Source organism: Aquarana catesbeiana, linkage group LG09 (assembly GCF_042186555.1).
Source record: "Aquarana catesbeiana isolate 2022-GZ linkage group LG09, ASM4218655v1, whole genome shotgun sequence".
In the NCBI taxonomy this organism is placed as follows: Eukaryota; Metazoa; Chordata; class Amphibia; order Anura; family Ranidae; genus Aquarana; species Aquarana catesbeiana.
In genome coordinates, this window is record NC_133332.1 from 258,095,056 (window position 1) to 258,118,133 (window position 23,078).

Here is a 23,078-nt window from a genome sequence, read left to right on the forward strand (position 1 = left end):
ATTATGCAGAATTAAGTTTTAAAAATAGTAACAACTTTATCCGTGCCGCCAATGCAGCCTGCCCATGTCCGCCAATGAAGCCTGTGTCCGCCATGCAGCCTATGCCCAATGCAGCCTACCTGTGGAGGGGAAGAGAGGGGAGCCACCGGCCGGATGATCAGAACACGGGGGAACATCACAGATTTCATATCAATAGCTGTGTGTTCCCCCGCCATGCGTCGCCACATAAGCCCCCCCCTTGTCCGGGGAACTTTGATACACGTCACCAGTCCTAGGATTGGACAGGTGATATGTCTATCACAGTCCCGGAAAAAGAGGGGCTGTGACGGCGCATGGCAGGGGAACACACAGCTAATGAAATGAAAGCTGTGATGTTCCTTGCTCTGATCCTCCAGCCTGCGGGTCTCCTCTCTTCCCCTCTGTGATCGGCGGTGCTCGCACCCCCCCTCTCACCACTCCCAGGCAGCCCTTCTCGCCAGCCCTCAAAATCCACTTGCAAAATGCGAGCTGGCGAGTGGAATTTTTGAGGGCTGGTTGAAATATAGTATTGAAGGACCTTGTTCTGGTCCCAGGCTGCTACCTCTCTGATAATGATACTTAGGGCTCTTTCTCACGGGGCGGATCAGTGATGATCTGCCCTGTGAATATCCGCTTGCTCAGCGGGGATCACTCCGCCGATCCCCGCTGAGCAGGAAGATGACAGGTGCATCGCTGCACACTGTGCAGCGACGGACCTGTCAGAGCGCCGCTCTCCCCTATGGGGGGATCGGATGATGACGGACCGTAGTGTCCGTCGTCACCCGATCCGATAACGGATGGAAAAGTAGGTTTTTCCTCCGTTACACTTTTCGGATCGGAGCGGGTCGGATGTCAGCGGACATGTCACCGCTGACATCCGACGCTCCATAGAGATTCATGTATGTCCGTTTTTCATCCGAAAACGGAAGGATGAAAAACGGACATACGGATCGTTAGTGTGAAAGAGGCCTTAAGGTTTTTTTTGGTACATTCTTTGGCAACAAATACAGCCATGTATTTCAGGGGAAAAAAAAGCCTCCTTAGTGCTGTCAGTAGACGTTAGTCTTCATCAAGGCTTTTCCTCCTCTCCCTCTTGCCATGTTTCAGCAGCTGCAGGGGTGAAAGGTATCAGTAAATGCCTCCCTCGCCATCCCTCCTGTTCAGGTTCCCCTTTCTTCTGCTACCCGGGCCCCCACCTCACAGGTGCTGCCCACTTCCCCTCCTCTCCCTCCCTCCAGCTGCTGCAGGAATCATTTCATGATGGAGAGCAGCGGAAGGGGCTGGTAGATCTGTCATTTACTGGCCCGTTCCTTTTCTGAATGAACGTAGTGAGTGATCAGTACCAAAAACTGTGTTTATTATGCTTCAGTTTGTGAATGAACAGGAAGACTTTGCAGAGGTCTTCCTGTTAATTCGTCCTTTTCAGCTGAGGCTACAGAGTTGGAGATTGAGGACACAGCTCTGTTTCAAAAGTGAGACATCAGGGTTCTGTTTAAACCCCTGATATTTCACCCAAGTCCCACAGCAGGGATGTTAAAAAATAAATAAACTACTGACACGGTCCACTGCCCTACTGACTGGCACCATCCACTGCCCTACCGAAAATAACCTTTGCCCTACTGACTCTGTCCTAGTGACAAAATCCACTGCCCTACTGACTGGCACCGTTTTCTGCTCTACTTATTGCCAATGTCCTCCTCTCTACTGACTGACACAATCCACTGCCCTAATGACTGGCACTGTCCACTGCCCTGCTGACACCAACCTTTGCCATACTGACTGACACAATCCACTGCCCTACTGACACTGTCTACTGACACCGCCCACAGCCCCTACTGTACACACCATCCACTGCTCTACCAATACTATCCACTGCTCTACTGACACCGTCCACTGCTCTACCAACTGACATTGTACTCTTTTAACCACTTGCCGACCAGCCGCTGCAGTTGTACTGAGGCAGAATGGCACGGCTGGGCAAAACGACGTTACCTTACGTCGCTTCACCCTGTGGCCACTAGGTGCACGTGCGCCCGCTGCTCGCCCCTGGAGCCGATGCGAGTGCCCGGCTGTTGCGATGACCGGCGGGCTCCCGCGATCGCTCGTGACACGGCGAGACCCTGTTAACACCGATCCCGGTTCTCTGAGGGGGAGAAGAGACTGATCATGTGTTCATACAAAGTATGAATACCAATCTATCTTTTCCCCTAGCAAGTCCCATCCCCCCTTCAGTTAGAACACAGAGAGGGAACACAGTTAACCCCTTGATCGCCCCCTAGTGTTAACCCTTTCCCTGCCAGTGACATTTTTACAGTAATCAAAGCATTTTTATAGCACTGATCGCTGTATAAATGCCAATGGTCCCAAAAATGTGTCAAAAGTGTCCGATGTGTCCGCCATAATGTCGCAGTCAATAAAAATCGCAGATTGCCGCCATTACTAGTAAAAAAAAAATAATGATAATAAAAATGCTATAAATCTATCCCCTATTTTGTAGACGCTATAACTTTTACACAAACCAATCAATATACGCTTATTGTGATTTTTATTACCAAAAATATGTAGACGAATACATATCGGCCTAAACTGAAAAAAATAAGCTTTTTTTTTAAAAAAAATGGGGATATTTACTATAGCAAAAAGTACAAAATATTGTGTGTTTTTTTTTTTTTTTTTTTTTGTTAAATTGTCGCTCTTTTTTTGTTTATAGCGCAAAAAATAAAAAACCGCAGGGATGATCAAATACCACCAAAAGAAAGCTCTATTTGTGGGGAAAAAAAGGACGTCAATTTTGTTTGGGTGAACGACCGTGCAATTGTCAGTAAAAACAGCCTGGTCATTCAGCAGCCAAATCTTCCGAGGGTGAAGCGGTTAAGGTAAGCTAACTTGTTACAGTACATTACAGTGATACTTGTTTTATTATATTTTTCTATGTTTTCCTTACTGTTTAGGTAGGCCTTGCTAGTCAATTCCTTTAAAAAAAAAAAAAAAAAAAAAAAAGCACCAAACTCCAGTGATCTTTGATCTCCTTCATGTTGTAAAGGTAGATCCCTACCTTTGGCCTAGTAGAACCACTAAATTTAAACTAGGGACTGCTTAGGACCCTACATACAAATGACTGAGCAGTTCAGTAGGCACCAGGAGATGGACCTAGTGCTCTGTGTAATGTAACAGATGTGGTCAGACATTCCCCCCCTGTCACTGGCAGGGAAGGGGTTAGGGGAAGGGGTTAACAATAGGGGGCAATCAAGGGGTTAATTGTGTTCCCTGTGTGTTTTTCTAATGGTGGGGGGAGGGGACTGACCTAGAGAAAATGACAGATCGTGATTCCTAGCTCTTAGGAACTCACGATCTATCTCTCCTCTGCTCACAGAACAGGGATTTGTGTGTTTACACACACGTCCCTGTTCTGCCTCTCGCGCCCGCGATCGCTCGTGGCCAGCGCTCATTGCCACGAGCATCGGCACCCCTGCAGTGCAGCGGGCACCTGCTATCATGCTTAAAGGAGCGGACGTATAGCTACAACGGCTCGCGGGATTGTGCTGACCTGCCGCAGTATAATGACGGCGGCTGGTCGGCAAGTGGTTAAAAAAAAAAAAAAAAAATGATATACTTATCTTCTCTGTGCAGTGGTTTTGCACAGAGCAGCCATGATCCCCCGCCTGTGTTCCTGGCTCCTCCTCTTCAGCCAGTGCCCCCCAGAGCAAGCTGCTTGCTCTGGGGGGCACTGGTGCGTGCTTGCTTCCGAGACACGCTCTATGCATCCATAAGAAACATAAAGCTGCAGACTGGCCCTGCCCATTATCTCTCATTGGCTCACTGGCTGTGATTGACAGTCAGTGGCTGCTGATGCTGTCTCAGCCAATTAGGAATAAGAGACCCGTAAGAAGCTCAGCTCTCATGCACATCACTGGATCGAGAGGGGGCTCAGGTGAGTATTAGGGGGCTGTGCACACAGAAGGCTTTTTACATGAAAGTAAAAGGCCTTGAGCCTTGAGCCTTTAAAACCACTTTAAGACAAATATTGGGTAATGTAAGTCTTAAAGGTATAGCACTGCTCTTTTTCTTTTGGTATATCCTGAATCTGTGGTGCAAGTTAAGACCATAGTGTGGTGTTCAGCTGCGTGATTTATATAAGGTTTGACCAGAAGTGCGAGTATTCAGCATCTACTTAGAGAGCACAGGAAGTTATCAACTTACATGATTTCTGGCAGTCAACAGCAATTTTGACACTTATGAATCAGATAGAACAAAACACTTTCAACGGTATACTTTGAGAACGAAAAGGAAGCAATTAAGAGAAGTACATTGTTGAGGTTTACACACACACTTTAGTTAGTAACTCCACTTTTGTTGAGAAAAAAAACATTCCCCTCTGGATGATCTATGTACATTGCAAAGATTTTAACAAACTTTGTCCCAGATTCCTACCTTTTGTTATTCTGAAGAAATAGCTGAATGTGAATGGGAGTGTCATTATAATTATCATTCAGCTACTGCACTTGCAGGGCTCTAATGAAGAAAGTGGCAGGGTCTGCCGCCTTAGACGCGATTTTCCTTTGGAAGTGTCTCACCAAAAATGACATTTGTGTTGCCAAAATCTAACATGTATCTTAGTGCAGACTTCTGGGAAGATCAGTGAGCCAATCACACAAGCAGGAAATGCTATATCTGGGGGCGTTCTGTACACCATCTGTGTACAGAGCGCCTCCAGGCTGCCATATTGCATTGTATTTTACAGAAATTGACAGCGCTGCACATTGAAAAGGAAAGGTCATTTTTAAGAGCATTCAATTACAATATGACTTGTGTCACAATTGTATATCCCATTGTGTGTTTTTTATTTTATTTTGTTCCCACGAAAGTGGAGTTAACCTTTACATTTTATAATGGCTACTTTCATGAAACCGTTTTCAATGCAGATCATTGATCACCTGTATACCGCAGTCCTGTAGGCGTTTGAAGCATTGCTCCGTGTGTTCAGCTCCCGATGTACAAGGCAGAACAGTCAATAATCGTCCGTTGTATAGACCTGCATAAAGGAAAGGTCAGAGCTTTAGCTGGTCCAGGCTGCCTGACATGACTCGGGACATTATATACCCTCTTTTAAGGTTAATCAGAACTAGCAGGTGATACTGATTACAGTTTACAATCAATTCCCTCCACCCACCTAAGTGCATCCTACTAGGACAAATACTTCTCTTCAGCCCCGATCCAACCATCTACACTGTGCGGCCCTGCTCGGACCTCCAAATCCTTTCTCCTGATAGTGGCCGCTTTGTATTGTGCATTAACTTTGAGGTCCCATTCATTCCTATAGGAAAGCCTTCCTGCAAGTAATTGCTGGAGGCTGCCTATAAGAATAAATGGGGCAATGGTGGGCATGCACAGTGTATGTATTTTTACAAGAGAAGGGTCAGGTGTGTGCAATGTACAATATCTCACAAAAGTGAGTACACCCCTCACATTTTTGGATATATTTTATTCTATCTTTTCATGTGACCACACTGAAAAAATGACACTTTGCTACAATGTAAAGTAGTGAGTGTACAGCTTGTATAACAGTGTAAATTTGCTGTCCCCTCAAAATAACTCAACACACAGCCATTAATGTCTAAACCGCTGGCAACAAAAGTGAGTACACCCCTAAGTGAAAATGTCCAAATTGGGCCCAATTATCCATTTTCCCTCCCCAGTGTCATGTGACTCGTTAGTGTTACAAGGTCTCAGGTGTGAATGGGGAGCAGGTGTGTTAAATTTGCTGTTACCGCTCTCAATCTCTCATACTGGTCACTGGTCATACTGGTCAAGTTCAACATGGCACCTCATGGCAAAGAACTCTCTGGGGATCTGAAAAACAGAATTGCTGCTCAACATAAAGAACAGGCCTCGCCATGGTCAACCAAAGAAGTTGAGTGCACGTGCTCAGCGTCATATCCAGAGGTTGTCTTTGGGAAATAGACGCATGAGTGCTGCCAGCATTGCTGCAGAGGTTGTAGGGGTGGGGGGGTCAGCCTGTCAGTGCTCAGACCATACGCCGCACACTGCATCAGATTGGTCTGCATGGCTGTCATCCCAGAAGGAAGCCTCTTCTAAAGATGATGCACAAGAAGGCCCACAAACAGTTTGCTGAAGACAAGCAAACTAAGGACATGGATTACTGGAAGCATGGGCTGTGATCTGATGAGACCAAGTCAAATGTATTTGGTTCAGATGGTGTCAAGCGTCTGTGGCGTTAACCAGGTGAGGAGAACAGACCAGTATGTCTTTCCTACAGTCAAGCATGGTGGTGGGAGTGTCATGGTCTGGGGCTGCATGAGTGCTGCTGGCATTGGGGAGCTACAGTTCATTGAGGGAACCATGAATGTCAACATGTACCGTGACATACTGAAGCAGAGCATGATCTCCTACTGGGCCGCAGGGCAGTATTCCAACATGACGACCCCAAACACACCTCCAAGGCCATTGCCTTGCTAAAGAAGCTGAGGGTAAAGGTGATGGACTGGCCAAGCATGTCTCCAGACCTAAACCTTATTGAACATCTGTGGGGTATCCTCAAACGGAAGGTGGAGGAGTACAAGGTCTCTAACATCTACCAGCTCTGTGATGTCGTCATGGAGGAGGGGAAGAGGACTCCAGTGGCAACCTGTGAAGCTCTGGTGAACTCCATGCCCAAGAGGGTTAAGGCAGTGCCACACAAAATATTGACATTTTCACTTAGGGGTGTACTCACTTTTGTTGCCAGCGGTTTAGACATTAATGGCTGTGTGTTGAGTTATTTTGAGGGGGCAGCAAATACAAGCTGTACACTCACTACTTTACATTGTAGCAAAGTGTCATTTCTTCAGTGTTGTCACATGAAAAGAGAGAAGAAAAGATTTACAAAAATGTGAGGGGTGTACTCACTTTTGTGAGATAGTGTATATAGGGTAGGGATTAGGTGTGCGTAATATACATAGGACATGGGTCAGGTGTGCGTAATATACATAGGACAGAGGTCAGGTGTTTGAAATGTACATAGGACAGGGGTCAGGTGTGTAATGTGTATATAGGGCAGGGGTTCAATGCACATTACATTACAGTTGGAATTCACATTGTAAACAGCATTGATTTTCTTACCGTTTATAATGAACTTGTTAAAGATGAACTCAAACTGTAACACTGATTTTGTTTAGAAAAAAAAACAATGCCCTCTGGGTGATTAATGTAGATTGCAGGGATTTTAACAAACTTTCTAGCAAGGTCCTACCTTTTTGTGTTCTTAAGATAAATTATAATCACCTGAGGTACTCTCAGTTTTCTAATGAGAAAGTTACTGTGTCTGCATCCCTTGGGGAGTATCTAACCATAACTAAAATTCCTATGTCAAAGGATGCTTAAAATCCGACTAGTATCTTAGTGCAGACTTCTGGGAAAATCAGTGAGCCAATCACACAAACAGGAAATTACATAAATTGGGGGGGGGGGGGTGTTCTGTACATAAGTTGTGTACAGAACGCCTTCAGGTTGCTATATTGCATTACATTTACAGAAAATTGGAGCAGCTGCAGATTGAAAGGGTACATTTTAATAACATTAAATTATAGTATGGCTTTTGTAGCAATTGTATCAGGTGTAATTTTTTTGTGCTATATTTTTTCACAAAAGTGGAGTTATCTTTTAACTCTGTTCTTTTATTTTTTTAATTCCCTCTTGTTCACTGCAGTATTCTCAAACCCCATACTCTCATGTCCAGTGAATTCAGCGTTGCCCTGCTGTAATCTGCCTCAGATCGGGTCCAGCGCCAACACCTTCTTAGGTCATCAGATCCCAGCTGTCTCTTTAAGTTTTTTGCGGTTGGACCCCTGATGACGACCATGCTCCACTGAGTGTCATCAGGGGGCCAAATGCAAGAATCTTGAAGAGACCTTGGCCCCCAGATGAAGCGCAATGTGTTCTAGATTGCCCCAAAGCTTCTTGGGATGCGTGAAGTGAGCATTCCTGGAGGCTGCGGGCAGCTGGGAGTACATGGTTCTTGCCTAGGCGAGAATGCCAGCAAGTGAGGGGCAGCTTGACGTCATCCGCCCGCCTTTCCCTCTCATATAAAACCTCCCGTGGAGGGCTGAGCAGCGCTCATCCCGTCTCTATTTCGTTCAGGGTGTGGGATTGGAAGTTCGCCTTCTGCAGGCAGAACACAGGGCTGGGTACTATGTAGGTCATACTACATACAGTTCATACAGAGCACCCAGCAAGTGCAGTAAATGGTTTGTTTAGGCCAGCTTGGCCTGAATGAACTATTTAAAAGTGACATTAAAAGTGGAGGTATGTTTAAAAAAAATAAAGGTTTTGAGGGCAGGAGGCGGAGCCTAGCAGAGCAGACATGCATTGTTAGAGCTCCAGAGGAGAGAAGAGAAGGACAAAGCGGAGCCTGCAGGCTCAAAAGGTATCCATTTGAACCTTTTTGCCCCAGGGAACAAACTGTGAAAGTTTGGGCAGGAAATATGGTACTGGGAGGAAACCGTGGCAGAAATAAAAATCACCTCACAAAGAGCTCACAGGCACTCACTGCAGCTGAAGCAGCTCCAGTCACCTCACAAGATACAGCATCAGGGCGCTCTCACAGACAGAAAATGTCACAGCAAGACTCTCCATTTGAGTCAGATACAGAACAAATCCTCTCACAAACTTCTCCACAAGCCTCCTCAGTATCCCCAGTAATATTATTACAATTTGAAAAGATGCTTCATAAGGCTTTAAAACAAACCTCAGACCAAATAACAAAAAGCCTAACCAAAGAAATAAGAGAGCTGGGAAACCGCACCGCAGCCTTAGAAATAAAAATGGATGAAATTGAAATTACAACCCAAGAAAATATAACAGAATTGGAACAATTAAAAAAAGAGAATTTAGTACTTCAAACTAAGCTCGAAGATTACGAAAATAGAGCCAGACGTTCAAACTTGCGCATAAGGGGAATACCTGAAACTGTGACAGACCTGCAATCTACTATTACTGCTCTATTACAAGAACTAAAGCCAGATATCCCTATGGAACGTTTAGAACTGGACAGAGTACACAGAGCCCTCACAGCCAAAAAGAAAGATGGACCCCCACGTGATATAATCACAAAATGTCATTATTACAGAACGAAAGAACAAATACTAATTGCTGCAAGAGAAAAAAAGGAACTTAATTTTCAAGGACACAATTATCAAATTTTTGCTGACCTATCCCAACTTACTATTACTAAAAGACGATCCATGAAACCCCAACTAATGGAACTGCAACGCCACAACATTATGTATCAATGGGGCTTCCCCTTTTCAGTCAGATTTAACTACCAAGGTACAATTTACAGAAGCAGATCAGCAGATGAACTACAACAAACCCTTTTAAAATTAAATCTGACAGAACCCACAAGCAGCAACACTCCCACACGCAGAAGAATAGCATCATCTTCACCTTCAGGCAGCACCCAGAAAATTTCAGAACAAAATGGGAATCATCATTCTCACAAAAGAGGCCGTTATGCCACATCATCCATGGACCAAGAAGATTCAATGGACTGACATCCTAATTCCTGATATCTCTTCATTTATTATACTAAGAGATGGTTCTCTATAAAAAACCTATATTTATAACTGAATGTAACTGCATTCTGATAGTCACACACTGTGTGGGATCATGTTACATTCCAGTTATATTTCTTATTACTTCTGATTCATATAGCCTTAGAATATATAAGTGAAATAAGGAAATTCTTGTTCAGTTATATATTATCAGGTAATAACAATAGATTTATTACTTTTTAGGACAAATATGTTCAATAATCCAGAAGTAATGGAAGCTTTTTCTTTCTTTTCTTAAAACAAATATATTATTACCTAACTAGTTCCTAGAATTATGTTTTTGTTTATTCTAATCTGAAGCAATACAACCTCAATTTTATGAGTTAACATATCTAAACAGTTACATATGAATAAAATATGTAATTGTTTACTCTAAAAGGGTTAAAATCCCAAAATAATTCAAACTATCTTCATCAATACCAAAGTTATTAACAGTACCTTTCTAACTGAATTATTTAGCCTAGGGCAAGACTAACCATATACAACCACCCTGGAATAAATAATTTCAACAAAAACTATATTCTGCACTCCAATTAATGAAACATCATTTTGATGTCTTTTGACATAGCACTTCTCTCCTGTAAGCGGAAGATCCGTGTACCCCCATTAGCCCTCCTCATTCTCCCAACCATATTATGTGGGAGTGTGACGAAGGCACTTATTCCCCTGAGAGAGATATTTATTCTCTTTCACGGGTAAATTGTGATTACTTGCAAAAAATAATTTATACAATGTATCATCTAATCTCATATGTTTTTTGTTTACTCTTTACTCCAGAATTCACTGGTTTCTTTTCTATCTATTCATCTCTTCAGTCCACACAGGTTGATCTGCGCAGTCAGCTCTGCATAACAAAAAGTAAGTCAAAACTATTTGATCTATTGCCATGGCACCACTGAATATACTTTCCCTGAATGTTCAGGGAATAAATGTCCCTCAAAAAAGGACCAAAGCCTTCCGTACTTTCCATAACAAGAAGGCTCACATAGTATGCCTCCAAGAAACACACTTCACCAAAGATTCTACTCCAAAATATATTTCTCCTTTTTATCAACAAATTTACACGGCTTCTGCCTGTACCAAGCAAAGGGGAACTCTAATTGCATTTCACCGATCCACACCATTCACCTTATCATCAGAAATTAAAGACCCAGAAGGTAGATACCTGATACTCATGGGTTATATAATGGATACAGCAATCACGGTGATTTCCTACTACGCTCCTAACAAACAACCTACACCATTCCTCTCACATATATTACAAGTGATTAATACACACAAAATAGGAACAGTGATAATGTGTGGGGATTCGAACCAGGTCCTCCTCCCATTTCTAGATAAATCACCTTTTACACCATCCAAAATAACCTCTAGATTACCTTTTTCTCAACTTCTTTCCAAATACAATTTGGTAGATTCATGGAGAGAAAGTAACCCAATGAAAAAGAAATTCACTTATTTCTCGCACCCTCATCAAACCTTCACCAGAATAGATCATATTTTTCTAACAATAGGAATGATACCAGAAATTATTGCATCAGATATAATTCCGATTCCGTGGTCTGACCATAATGCAGTATACACTACTATAGCCTCAGCCATACCAAAAGCGCATGACCCAACGTGGTACTTACCGGACATAATGCTCAAACACCCACTACATCAGATGGCCATTGAACAAGCTTTAAAGGAATACATATCAATTAATAATACAACAGACATCTCCCCAATAACACTGTGGGAAGCTCATAAGCCTGTCTTGCGTGGTACAATACAAAGACAAATGGCACTATTTAAACGGGAACGCAAAAATCTAGCAAAAAAACTAGAACTCAATTTTAATGCAGCCTACATATCATTTCAAGATAATCCATCTCAGAGTACAAAATCTCATCTGGAAAAATCTAGATTGGAATACGATCTATTTCTCACTGAGTCAGTTGATAAATCCCTCAAACGCTCCAAACACAATTTCTACATGAATACAAACAAACCAGGTACATATTTGGCTCGGGCATTAAATTCAACTAACAAATCTTTCAAACCAATACGTTTGAAATTATCAAAAAATGTTTACACTTGTAATCCAGTTAAAGTAGTCCATAAATTTCACTCACATCTCGCAACTTTATACAAGACAAACAATGAATTTAATCCTACAGAAGCTGAATCCTTCTTCTCAAAAATAACCTTACCTGAGTTATCTCAGAATCAAAAAAGCAGTTTGGATGAGCCTATAACTATAGATGAAGTTGCTAACGCCATAAAAGACCTAAAACTTAACAAAAGAACAGGCCCAGACGGCTACTCGGCTTTATACTATAAAACATTCTCAGAAATACTCTCTCCCATTCTCACTGAAACATTTAACAAACTTCTAGATGGACATTCTTTTCGGCAAGAAACACTAATGGCAATTGTTTGTATGATCCCAAAACCCCTTTCTGATGATACTTCCTGTGTGAATTATCAGCCTATCTCTCTGTTAAACCTCGATATTAAATTATTAGCAAAAATAATAGCAAAACGCCTCAATAGCATTATAGGAAAATTAATACATAGAGATCAAGTAGGCTTCATGCCAAATAGACAGGCAGGCGATAATATACGCAGGGCAGTGTTATTGGCACATATTGCTAAAAAACGGAAAATTCCTTTATGTTTTCTATCTCTCGATATTAAGAGGGCATTTGACACAGTATCCTGGCAATATATGCAATATTCATTACAAAAGTGGGGTTTTGGACCCCACTTTTTAACATGGATCAAAGCATTATATAATAAACCCAAAGCCTATATAAAATATGCTGGATACAAATCTGAAGCCTTTAATATCGAAAGAGGTACCCGACAGGGTTGCCCATTATCTCCCTTATTATTTGCCCTTATACTCGAACCCATGGCCCAATACATCAGAACAAACCAAACTATAACTGGCATTGAAGTAGGAGGTATTACACACAAATTATGTATATTTGCAGACGATATATTACTTTTTCTATCATCACCACAGGTCTCTGGTCCTAACTTAATACCAGCTCTTGATGGATTTGCAGCCCTATCCGGCCTTATGATTAATCCTAAGAAATGCCTAGTGCTTAATATTTCACTCACAAACATGGAATTGATCCCGGCTAGGGCTGCACTCCCATTCACATGGGCAGAAAAATCAATCCCATATCTTGGAATTCATTTAACAGCATCTCATTCTGACTTATTCTCAACCAATTATCCTCCTGTATTAAGACAGATCACAAATCTAATAAAACAATGGTCGCAACTTCCTTTATCCTGGATAGGGAAGATTAATGCAATCAAAATGACTATTCTACCCAAATTGCTTTATCTATTCAGAGTCCTCCCTATTCCAATTCCTTCCTATTTTTTGAGAATAGTACAAAAAAGAGCAACTTCGTTTATATGGGGATCTTCTAAACCACGTATACCTATACACACACTACATCTTCCCAAAAATAAAGGAGGCCTGGGATACCCTAATTTTACTAACTACTACAGAGCAGCACATTTGGCCAGTCTGTCTAAATACCATGCAAAACAGGAAATCCCATTATGGGTATTTATAGAGGCTTCAGAAAATGACCCTCTATTAATATCAAATTTATTATGGCTTGATCCTAAAGACCGCTTTAAAATTCATAATCCCATAACTAAACACTTCTTATCTCTCTGGGATAAACTAAAAACCAAATATCAGTTACAATCTCCACACAATCCTCTCCTTTCTTTTATCAGAAATCCGGCCTTTTATCCGGCATGGATCTACCCAAATTCTTTTAAGGCTTGGACAGCATCAGGCATTCAGACACTAAATGACTTTATAGCATCTAAATCATTCCTTTCATTCCCATCGCTTAGAGAAAAATATGATCTACCAAACTCTGAGATATTTAGATATCTCCAAATCAAAAATTTCTATACACCATTCCTAAAGGGGGATACACCATTATCCCAATTATCCATTTTTGAATCAATCTGTACAAAAGATCCATTTGCTAAAGGTACAATTTCATCACTTTATAATCAATTATATGGAGTAGCAAATCTTAATAGACCCTCTTACGTTCAGAGGTGGGAGGAGGACCTGGGACGAACTTTAGAAGACACGGACTGGTCTAATATATGGCTCACATCTAAGTCATCTTCACCCAACATCTTGGCACTGGAGACAAATTATAAAGTCCTAACTCGCTGGTACCTTGTACCCGCTAGAGTGGCAAAATATTCACCTAATACCTCAGCTCTTTGTTTTCGAGGATGCCCAGAAATAGGCACATATTTACACATATGGTGGACGTGCCCAGTAATCCAAACCTTCTGGAAGGAAGTCTTCGTGATTGCATCTAAAATATTTAAAAAAATAATACAACCAGATCTATATTTAACTTTACTTAATCTAAAACCGGAATGGTTAACACTCTCTCAATTCAAACTTATGATCCAACTAATAACGGCTGCAAAACAAACAGTGGCCAAGGCATGGAAATCTCCTACATTGGTACTAGCAGAAACAATTCACAGAATGAATAATACAATGTCCCATGCTAAGATGGTAGCCATCGATCAAAATCAAATTCCAAAATTTGAAAAACTTTGGCATCCTTGGATAAAACAACAGTTCCTGTCAAATTTCAATGACTCTGTCCTGTTGCCATGGTAACAGATTAAATGACTTACAGAGACACCCATTCTAAGGCTTCAAAGAGAACTAAAAAGAATAATAAACTGACGAGCGGGACAACCTTGTGGACCATACCTCTACCTTTCAACCCTTTTTCTTCTTTTTCTTTCCTTTTCTCCACCTTAAGATTAAAGCTCATTATCAGAATTTATTTGACCTATATACACTCTACTTGTAAACAATATGTATAGTAGGTATAAATCATTTAAATACCTACAAAAGTAACTAAGGAAATGATATATATCTTTAATTTAGGTTTACGTGAACCCAATGTTTAATATTTGAAATTTCATGATATTTACCTATATAAACCCTACTGTAAAACAATGAGCTTACTTTATAGATCCTTGTAAACTTACTTTATGTATCTTTATGTATCTTTATAACATTGTATACTCAATAAACTTCTTTTGACAAGGAAAAAAAAAATAAAGGTTTAAAAAAAAAGAGGCATTTTAACTTCAGACAACCTACCTGAATGTAAGGTGACCACCGGCTCAGCGTTATCTCTCGCCGACCACACCGCCCTGTCCTTCCCACTCATCATACCATGGCAGGCGGCACGTTGCTTGGCTCAGAAGTTGGATCCATGCGGACCGGTTCCTGGTCTGTTAGCTGCGCTGAGCGGAGAGCCTGTATTAATATTTACAGTATTAATGTTGGTATGTAAATTACTCAAGGCTCTTGTGACAAACTATATCCAATTATACAACTTCTCTATAAAATGATCACCTCCCCGGTATCACTTACCAATGACTGTAGCAGATCTACATTTATCATTTTATAGTTTACACTGGCAACTTTACTATTATCAAGGAAAAAAAATATACAGTGCCTTGAAAAAGTATTCACACCCCTTGAAATTTTCCACATTTTGTCATGTTACAACCAAAAATGGAAATGTATTTTATTGGGATTTTATGTGATAGACCAACACAAAGTGGCACATAATTAGGAAGTGGAAGGAAAATGATAAATGGTTTTCACAAATTTTTACAAATCAATATGTGAAAAGTGTGGTGTGCATTTCTAGTGGAACCAATTGCCTTCAGAAGGCACCTAATTTGTAAATAGAGTCTATCTGTGTGCAATTTTATTGCAAAATCAATACAGCTGTTCTGTGAAGCCCTCAGAGGTTTGTTAGAGAACCTTAGTGAACAAACAGCATCAAGGCCAAGGAACACACCAGACATTTCAGGGATAAAGTTGTGGAGAAGCTTAAAGCAGGGTTAGGTTATTAAAAAAAATATCCCAAGCTTTGAACATCTCACAGAGCTCTGTTCAATCCATCATCCGAAAATGGAAAGAGTATGTCACAACTGCAAACCTACCAAGATATGGCCGTCCACCTAAACTGACCAGCCGGGCAAGGAGAGAATTAATCAGAGAAGCAGCCAAGAAGCCCATGGTAACCCTGGAGGAGCTACAGAGATCCACGGCTCTTTTTGAGGATGTCTCTACCAGCTTTGCATATCTAGAGGGTAAAATTTTTGCCCATTCCTCTTTAAAAAATAGCTCAAGCTCTGTCAGATTGGATGTAGAGCTTCTGTGAACAGCAATTTTCAAGTCTTGCCATAGATTCTCAGTTGGATTTAGGTCTGGACCATTCTAACACATGAATATGCTTTGATCTAAACCATTCCATTGTAGCTCTGGCTGTATGTTTAGGGTCGTTGTCCTGTTGGAAGGTGAACCTCCGCCCCAGTCAAGTCTTTTGCAGACTCTAACAGGTTTTCTTCTAGGATTGCCCTTTATTTGGCTCCATCCTTCTTCCCATCAACTCTGACCAGCTTCCCTGTCCCTATTTAGGAAAAGCATCCCACAACATGATGCTGCCACCACCATGTAACATGGTGTGGATGGTGTGGATGGTGTGTTCAGGGTGATGTGCCGTGTTCATTTTCCGACACATGCTTATAGGCCAAAAGTTTAATTTTTGTCTCATCTGACCAGAGCATCTTCTTCCACATGTCTGCTGTGTTCCCCACATGGCTTCTCGCAAACTGCAAACGGGACTTCTTATGACTTTCTTCTTGTCACTCTACCATAAAGGTCAGATTTGTGGAGAACACGACTAATAGTTGTCCTGTGGACAGATTCTCCCACCTGAGCTGTGGATCTCTGCGGCTCCTCCAGAGTTACCATGGACCTCTTGGCTGCTTCTCTGATTAATGCTCTCCTTGCCCGGCCTGTCAGTTTAGTTGGACGGCCATTTCTTGGTAGGTTTGCAGTTGTGCCATACTCCCATTTTCGATGATGGATTGAACAGGGCTCCATGAGATGTTCAAAACTTGGGATATTTTTTTTTTTGTAACCCAACCCTGCTTTAAATTTCTCCACAACTTTTTATCCCTGACCTGTCTGGTGTGTTCTCTGGCCTTCATGATGTTTGTTCACTAAGATTCTCTAACAAACCTCTGAGGGCTTCACAGATATTTATACTGAGATTAAATTACACACAGGTGGACTCTACTTAATAATTAGGTGACTTCCAAAGGCAAATGGTTCCACTAGATTTCTGTTAGGGGTATCAGAGTAAAGGGGGCTGAATACAAATCCACACCACACTTTTCAGATTTTTAGTTGTAAAAAAATTTGGAAAACCATTTATCATTTTTCTTCCACTTCACAATGATGTGCCACTTTGTGTTGGTCAAGCCCAAAAAAAAAACAAATAAAATAAATTTACATTTTTTGGTTTTAACATGACAAAATGTGGGAAATTTGAAGGGGTATGGATAGTTTTTCGAGGCTCTGTATGTGTGGTGGAAAACTACCACGGCACATCACCCTGAACACAGCATCCACACTGTGAAACACGGTGGTGGCAGCATTATGTTGCGGGGATGTTTTTCTTCAGCGGGGACAGGGAAGCTGGTCAGAGTTGATGAGAAGATGGATGGAGCCAAATACAGGGCAATCTTAGAAGAAAACCTGTTAGGCCGCATACACACGAGCGGAATTTCTTGACAGAAAAAGTCCGATGGGAGCTTTTCATCATATATTCCGACCGTGTGTATGCCCCATCGGACTTTTTCTGTCGAAAATTCAGATGGACTTAGATAGAGAACATGTTCTATATTTTTCCGATGGAACAAACTAAAACTGCACGTCTGTATGCTGTTCCAACGCACCAAAAATGACGCATGCTCTGAAGCAAGTACGAGATGGAAGCTATTGGCTACTGGCTATTGAACTTCCGTTTTCTAGTCCCGTCGTACGTGTTGTATGTCACCACGTTCTGGACGGTCGGACTTTGGTGTGACCGTGTATAGGCAAGACAGCTTGAGCGGAACTCCGTTGGAAAAACCTTCAAGGTAAGTCTGCAAAAGACTAGAGACTGGGGCAGAGGTTCACCCTCCAGCAGGACAACGACTCTACACATTCAGCCAGAGCTACAATGGAATGGTTTCGATCAAAGTATATTTATGTGTTAGAATGGCCCAGTCAAAGTCCAGACCTAAATCCCGCCCCCCCCCAAAAAAATGGATAGTGGATGTCTGTAGATGCAGGAATTTTATTGTAAGGGTGGACTTCTACTTTAAGTAGCACCTCAACACACAAGGGAATACACCTGCGTTGACAGGTAAAGACCGACACACCAACCTGGGATTGCTTGAATGGTTTTATTAAACACCATGGGAAACAAATTCCATGGTTGCTTCTACACTTACGTGTTTCAGTCCAAAGAGGGCCTTAATCATAGCAAAAGGCTTTTGCTAAGATTAGGGCCCTGTTTGGGCTGAAACGCGTAAGCATGGAAGAGTTCATGGAAATGTTTTTATATATCTAATGATTGGCTATTAGGAGTCCTACCTAATGAGTCACTAGGGTTGAGCGATGGTGATCTTTCACTACAAATACACCTTTTGTTTTTCTTTGGTAATGCAGCAAACTGCAATGCTCAGTAACGCATTGCGCTGTGTTATCAAAAATGGACCAGGACCAATTTTCAGTCCAGTGCAATGCGTTGGCAGCCCACACCAAAACAGGTTCATGATAAATGACGTTCACTAACATGTATACTGTAAACGCACCACAATAGGAAGGTTTACCGTAAATTGGCTTCCAATTAACCCCTACCCCACGACACTCACATGAACTACACACATTGAGAAACATTAATTTTTTTTTTTTTTTTCTTTACCAAAACCCTGCAATAAGAACCTACCTATACTATCAAATCGCACACATACATATACAAAATGAAAAAAATTCTATGTATATAATTATATATAAATTAAAATAAACATATATATTTATATACACTCGCTGGCCACTTTATTAGGAACACCTTGCTAGTACCAGGTTGGACCCCCTTTTGCCTTCACAACTGCCTTCATTCTTCATGGCATAGATTCAACAAGGTGTTGGAAACATTCCTCAGATTTTGGTCCATATTGACAATGATGGCATCACGCAGTTGCAGATTTGTCATCTGTTAATGCATGATGCGAATGTCCCGTTCCACCACATCCCAAAGGGGCTCTATTGGATGGAGATCTGGTGAGTGTGGAGGCCATCGGAGTACAGTGACCTCATTGTCATGTTCAAGAAACCAGTGGTGAGATGATTGGAGCTTTGTGACATTGTGCATTATCCTGCTGGAAGGAGCCATCAGAAGATGAGTACACTGTAGTCATAAAGGGATGGACATGGTCAGCAACAATACTCAGGTAGGCCATGGTGTTTAAACGATGCTCAATTGGTACTAAGGGGCCCAAAGTGTGCCAAGTAAATATCCCCCCCACCATTACACCCCCACCACCAGCCTGAACCGTAGATACAAAGCAGGATGGATCCATGGCTTCCATGTTGTTTATGCCAAATTCTGACCCTACCATCTCAATGTCGCAGCTGAAATCGAGACTCAGCAGACCAGGCAACGTTTTTCCAATCTTCTATTGTCCAATGTTGGTGATCCTGTGCGAATTGTAGCCTCAGTTTCCTGTTCTTAGCTGACAGGAGTGGCACCTGGTGAGGTCTTCTGCTGCTGTAGCCCATCTTCTTCAAGGTTCGATGTGTTGTGTTTTTAGAGATGGTATTCTGAATACCTTGGGTGTAACGATTGGTTATCTGAGTTACTGTTGCCTTTCTATCATCTGGAACCAGTCTCCTCTGACATCAACAAGGCATTTTGAACCACACACAGCTGCCACTCACTGGATATTTTCTCTTTTTCCCCACCATTCTCTGTAAACGTGACAGTTGTGTGTGAAAATCCCAGTAGATCAGCAGTTTTTTTTTTAAATGCTCAGACCCGCCCGTCTGGCACCAACAACCCATGCCCACGTTCAAAGTCACTTAAAATCCCCTTTCTTCCCCGTTCTAATGCTCGGTTTGAACTTCAGCAAGTCGTCTTCACCACGTCCGGATGCCTAAGTGCATTGAGTCACTGCCACGTGATTGGCTGATTAACAAGTTGTGCAACTAAGCAATTGAACAGGTGTACCTAATAAAGCAGCTGGTGAGTTTATATACTGTATACACAGAAAATAAATCTATATGAAATAAAATAAATATACACATACAGTATATAAACATATATACGGTGTATATATTATATATAGTAAGATTTAAAAAAAAAAAAACTATATATAAATAAATTAGAACTCTATTTAGTGGAAATTCCCTCCATGTGATTATTATTATTATTTGATACAATGTTTCCATGTGAAGCCCCGCCCACCTGCTGCATTCTGCCCACTGATCCCCCCATTAGAAAGGATGATCCCCCCCAGATACTGATAGAGAAGAGGGAGGAGAGTGACAGTGAAGAGGAGACGTGGATATGAACCTGTTATGTCCAGGAGATCTCCACTGACATCTATCCATGTGTGAGTCCATCCGAGTCTATGGAGAATCCCTCACTGTTACATTGTTATACATCATCAATCAGCAGACAGGAAGCACAGGGCGATCTCTATAGATCTATCTATAGACACGGCTCAGCGCTGCGACTCTTCCTCTTTGCTTGATCCAAAGCTGTCAGCGCTGCAGCCTGGCCCCGCCCCTTTCGGTAAGCGGAGCGGCCCCGCCCCCGCCCCCCCTCTGTCAGAAAAAGCAGCAGGCCAGCCCCGCCCCTCTGTAGTCTCCTATGCAGCCTGGCCCCGCCTCAGCTGTGGCCCCGCCCATCACGAGGCGTCCTGGTCTCGCACTGTACTTCTCGCTGGCGTCCTGCCAATAGTACTGAGCGCAGAGGATTCTGGGAGGTGGGGGACTCCGGCCAAGAAAGAAAATGCTGAATCGCTGCGCATTTATGTGCTGACAGATTTCAATGTGAATGAGGATCGTTCAGCAGCACCAGAATATTACATATATATATATATATATATAGCGCTGCACAGTGTGCGGCCGTTTTATCACTGGAATGCAGTTCTGTGTGATCCCAATATAAGATAATGGGGGAGTCCCGTGTGATTACAATACAAGATAATGGGAGAATCCCGTGTGATCCCAATACAAGATAATGGGAGAATCCCGTGTGATTACAATACAAGATAATGGGAGAATCCCGTGTGATCCCAATACAAGATAATGGGAGAATCCCGTGTGATCCCAATACAAGATAATGGGAGAATCCCGTGTGATTACAATACAAGATAATGGGAGCGTCCCGTGTGATCCCAATACAAGATAATGGGAGAATCCCGTGTGATCCCAATACAAGATAACGGGAGAGTCCCGTGTGATTACAATACAAGATAATGGGAGCGTCCCGTGTGATCCCAATACAAGATAATGGGAGAATCCCGTGTGATTACAATACAAGATAATGGGAGAATCCCGTGTGATTACAATACAAGATAATGGGAGAGTCCCGTGTGATTACAATACAAGATAATGGGAGAATCCCGTGTGATCCCAATACAAGATAATGGGAGCGTCCCGTGTGATCCCAATACAAGATAATGGGAGAATCCCGTGTGATTACAATACAAGATAATGGGAGAATCCCGTGTGATTACAATACAAGATAATGGGAGAGTCCCGTGTATTCCCAATACAAGATAATGGGAGAGTCCCATGTATTCCCAATACAAGATAATGGGAGAATCCCGTGTGATTACAATACAAGATAATGGGAGCGTCCCGTGTGATCCCAATACAAGATAACGGGAGAGTCCCGTGTGATTACAATACAAGATAATGGGAGAATCCCGTGTGATCCCAATACAAGATAATGGGAGAATCCCGTGTGATTACAATACAAGATAATGGGAGAATCCCGTGTGATCCCAATACAAGATAATGGGAGCGTCCCGTGTGATCCCAATACAAGATAATGGGAGAATCCCGTGTGATTACAATACAAGATAATGGGAGAGTCCCGTGTGATCCCAATACAAGATAATGGGAGAGTCCCGTGTGATCCCAATACAAGATAATGGGAGAATCCCGTGTGATTACAATACAAGATAATGGGAGAATCCCGTGTGATTACAATACAAGATAATGGGAGAATCCCGTGTGATTACAATACAAGATAATGGGAGAATCCCGTGTGATCCCAATACAAGATAACGGGAGAGTCCCGTGTGATTACAATACAAGATAATGGGAGCGTCCCGTGTGATCCCAATACAAGATAATGGGAGAATCCCGTGTGATTACAATACAAGATAATGGGAGAATCCCGTGTGATTACAATACAAGATAATGGGAGAATCCCGTGTGATTACAATACAAGATAATGGGAGAATCCCGTGTGATTACAATACAAGATAATGGGAGAATCCCGTGTGATTACAATACAAGATAATGGGAGAATCCCGTGTGATTACAATACAAGATAATGGGGGAGTCCCATGTGATCCCAATACAAGATAATGGGAGAATCCCGTGTGATTACAATACAAGATAATGGGAGAATCCCGTGTGATCCCAATACAAGATAATGGGAGCGTCCCGTGTGATCCCAATACAAGATAATGGGAGAATCCCGTGTGATCCCAATACAAGATAATGGGAGAATCCCGTGTGATTACAATACAAGATAATGGGAGAATCCCGTGTGATTACAATACAAGATAATGGGAGAATCCCGTGTGATCCCAATACAAGATAACGGGAGAGTCCCGTGTGATTACAATACAAGATAATGGGAGCGTCCCGTGTGATCCCAATACAAGATAATGGGAGAATCCCGTGTGATTACAATACAAGATAATGGGAGAATCCCGTGTGATTACAATACAAGATAATGGGAGAGTCCCGTGTGATTACAATACAAGATAATGGGAGAATCCCGTGTGATCCCAATACAAGATAATGGGAGCGTCCCGTGTGATCCCAATACAAGATAATGGGAGAATCCCGTGTGATTACAATACAAGATAATGGGAGAATCCCGTGTGATTACAATACAAGATAATGGGAGAATCCCGTGTGATTACAATACAAGATAATGGGGGAGTCCCATGTGATCCCAATACAAGATAATGGGAGAATCCCGTGTGATTACAATACAAGATAATGGGAGAGTCCCGTGTATTCCCAATACAAGATAATGGGAGAGTCCCATGTATTCCCAATACAAGATAATGGGAGAATCCCGTGTGATTACAATACAAGATAATGGGAGCGTCCCGTGTGATCCCAATACAAGATAACGGGAGAGTCCCGTGTGATTACAATACAAGATAATGGGAGAATCCCGTGTGATCCCAATACAAGATAATGGGAGAATCCCGTGTGATTACAATACAAGATAATGGGAGAATCCCGTGTGATCCCAATACAAGATAATGGGA

General features: G+C 42.1%; 1 protein-coding gene across 4 annotated transcripts in view; it reads right to left on the reverse strand.

Moving 5' to 3' along the window:
* TMEM268 (transmembrane protein 268) overlaps window positions 1–23,078 on the reverse strand; it is a 109,427-nt gene that overhangs the window by 69,216 nt on the left and 17,133 nt on the right. Inside the window, exons 1-3 of one of the 4 annotated variants that reach the window (XM_073600264.1) lie at window positions 20,123–20,368; window positions 14,800–14,958; window positions 4,953–5,050 (exon numbers count right to left, since the gene is read on the reverse strand). In XM_073600264.1, coding sequence (XP_073456365.1) covers window positions 4,953–5,050; window positions 14,800–14,872 — 171 coding nt within the window. In that variant the 5' untranslated portion in view covers window positions 14,873–14,958; window positions 20,123–20,368. Of the gene's footprint in view, window positions 1–4,952; window positions 5,051–14,799; window positions 14,959–20,122; window positions 20,369–23,078 lie in introns of those variants that run through there. The other 3 variants (XM_073600263.1, XM_073600261.1, XM_073600262.1) reach the window with 3 other exon arrangements.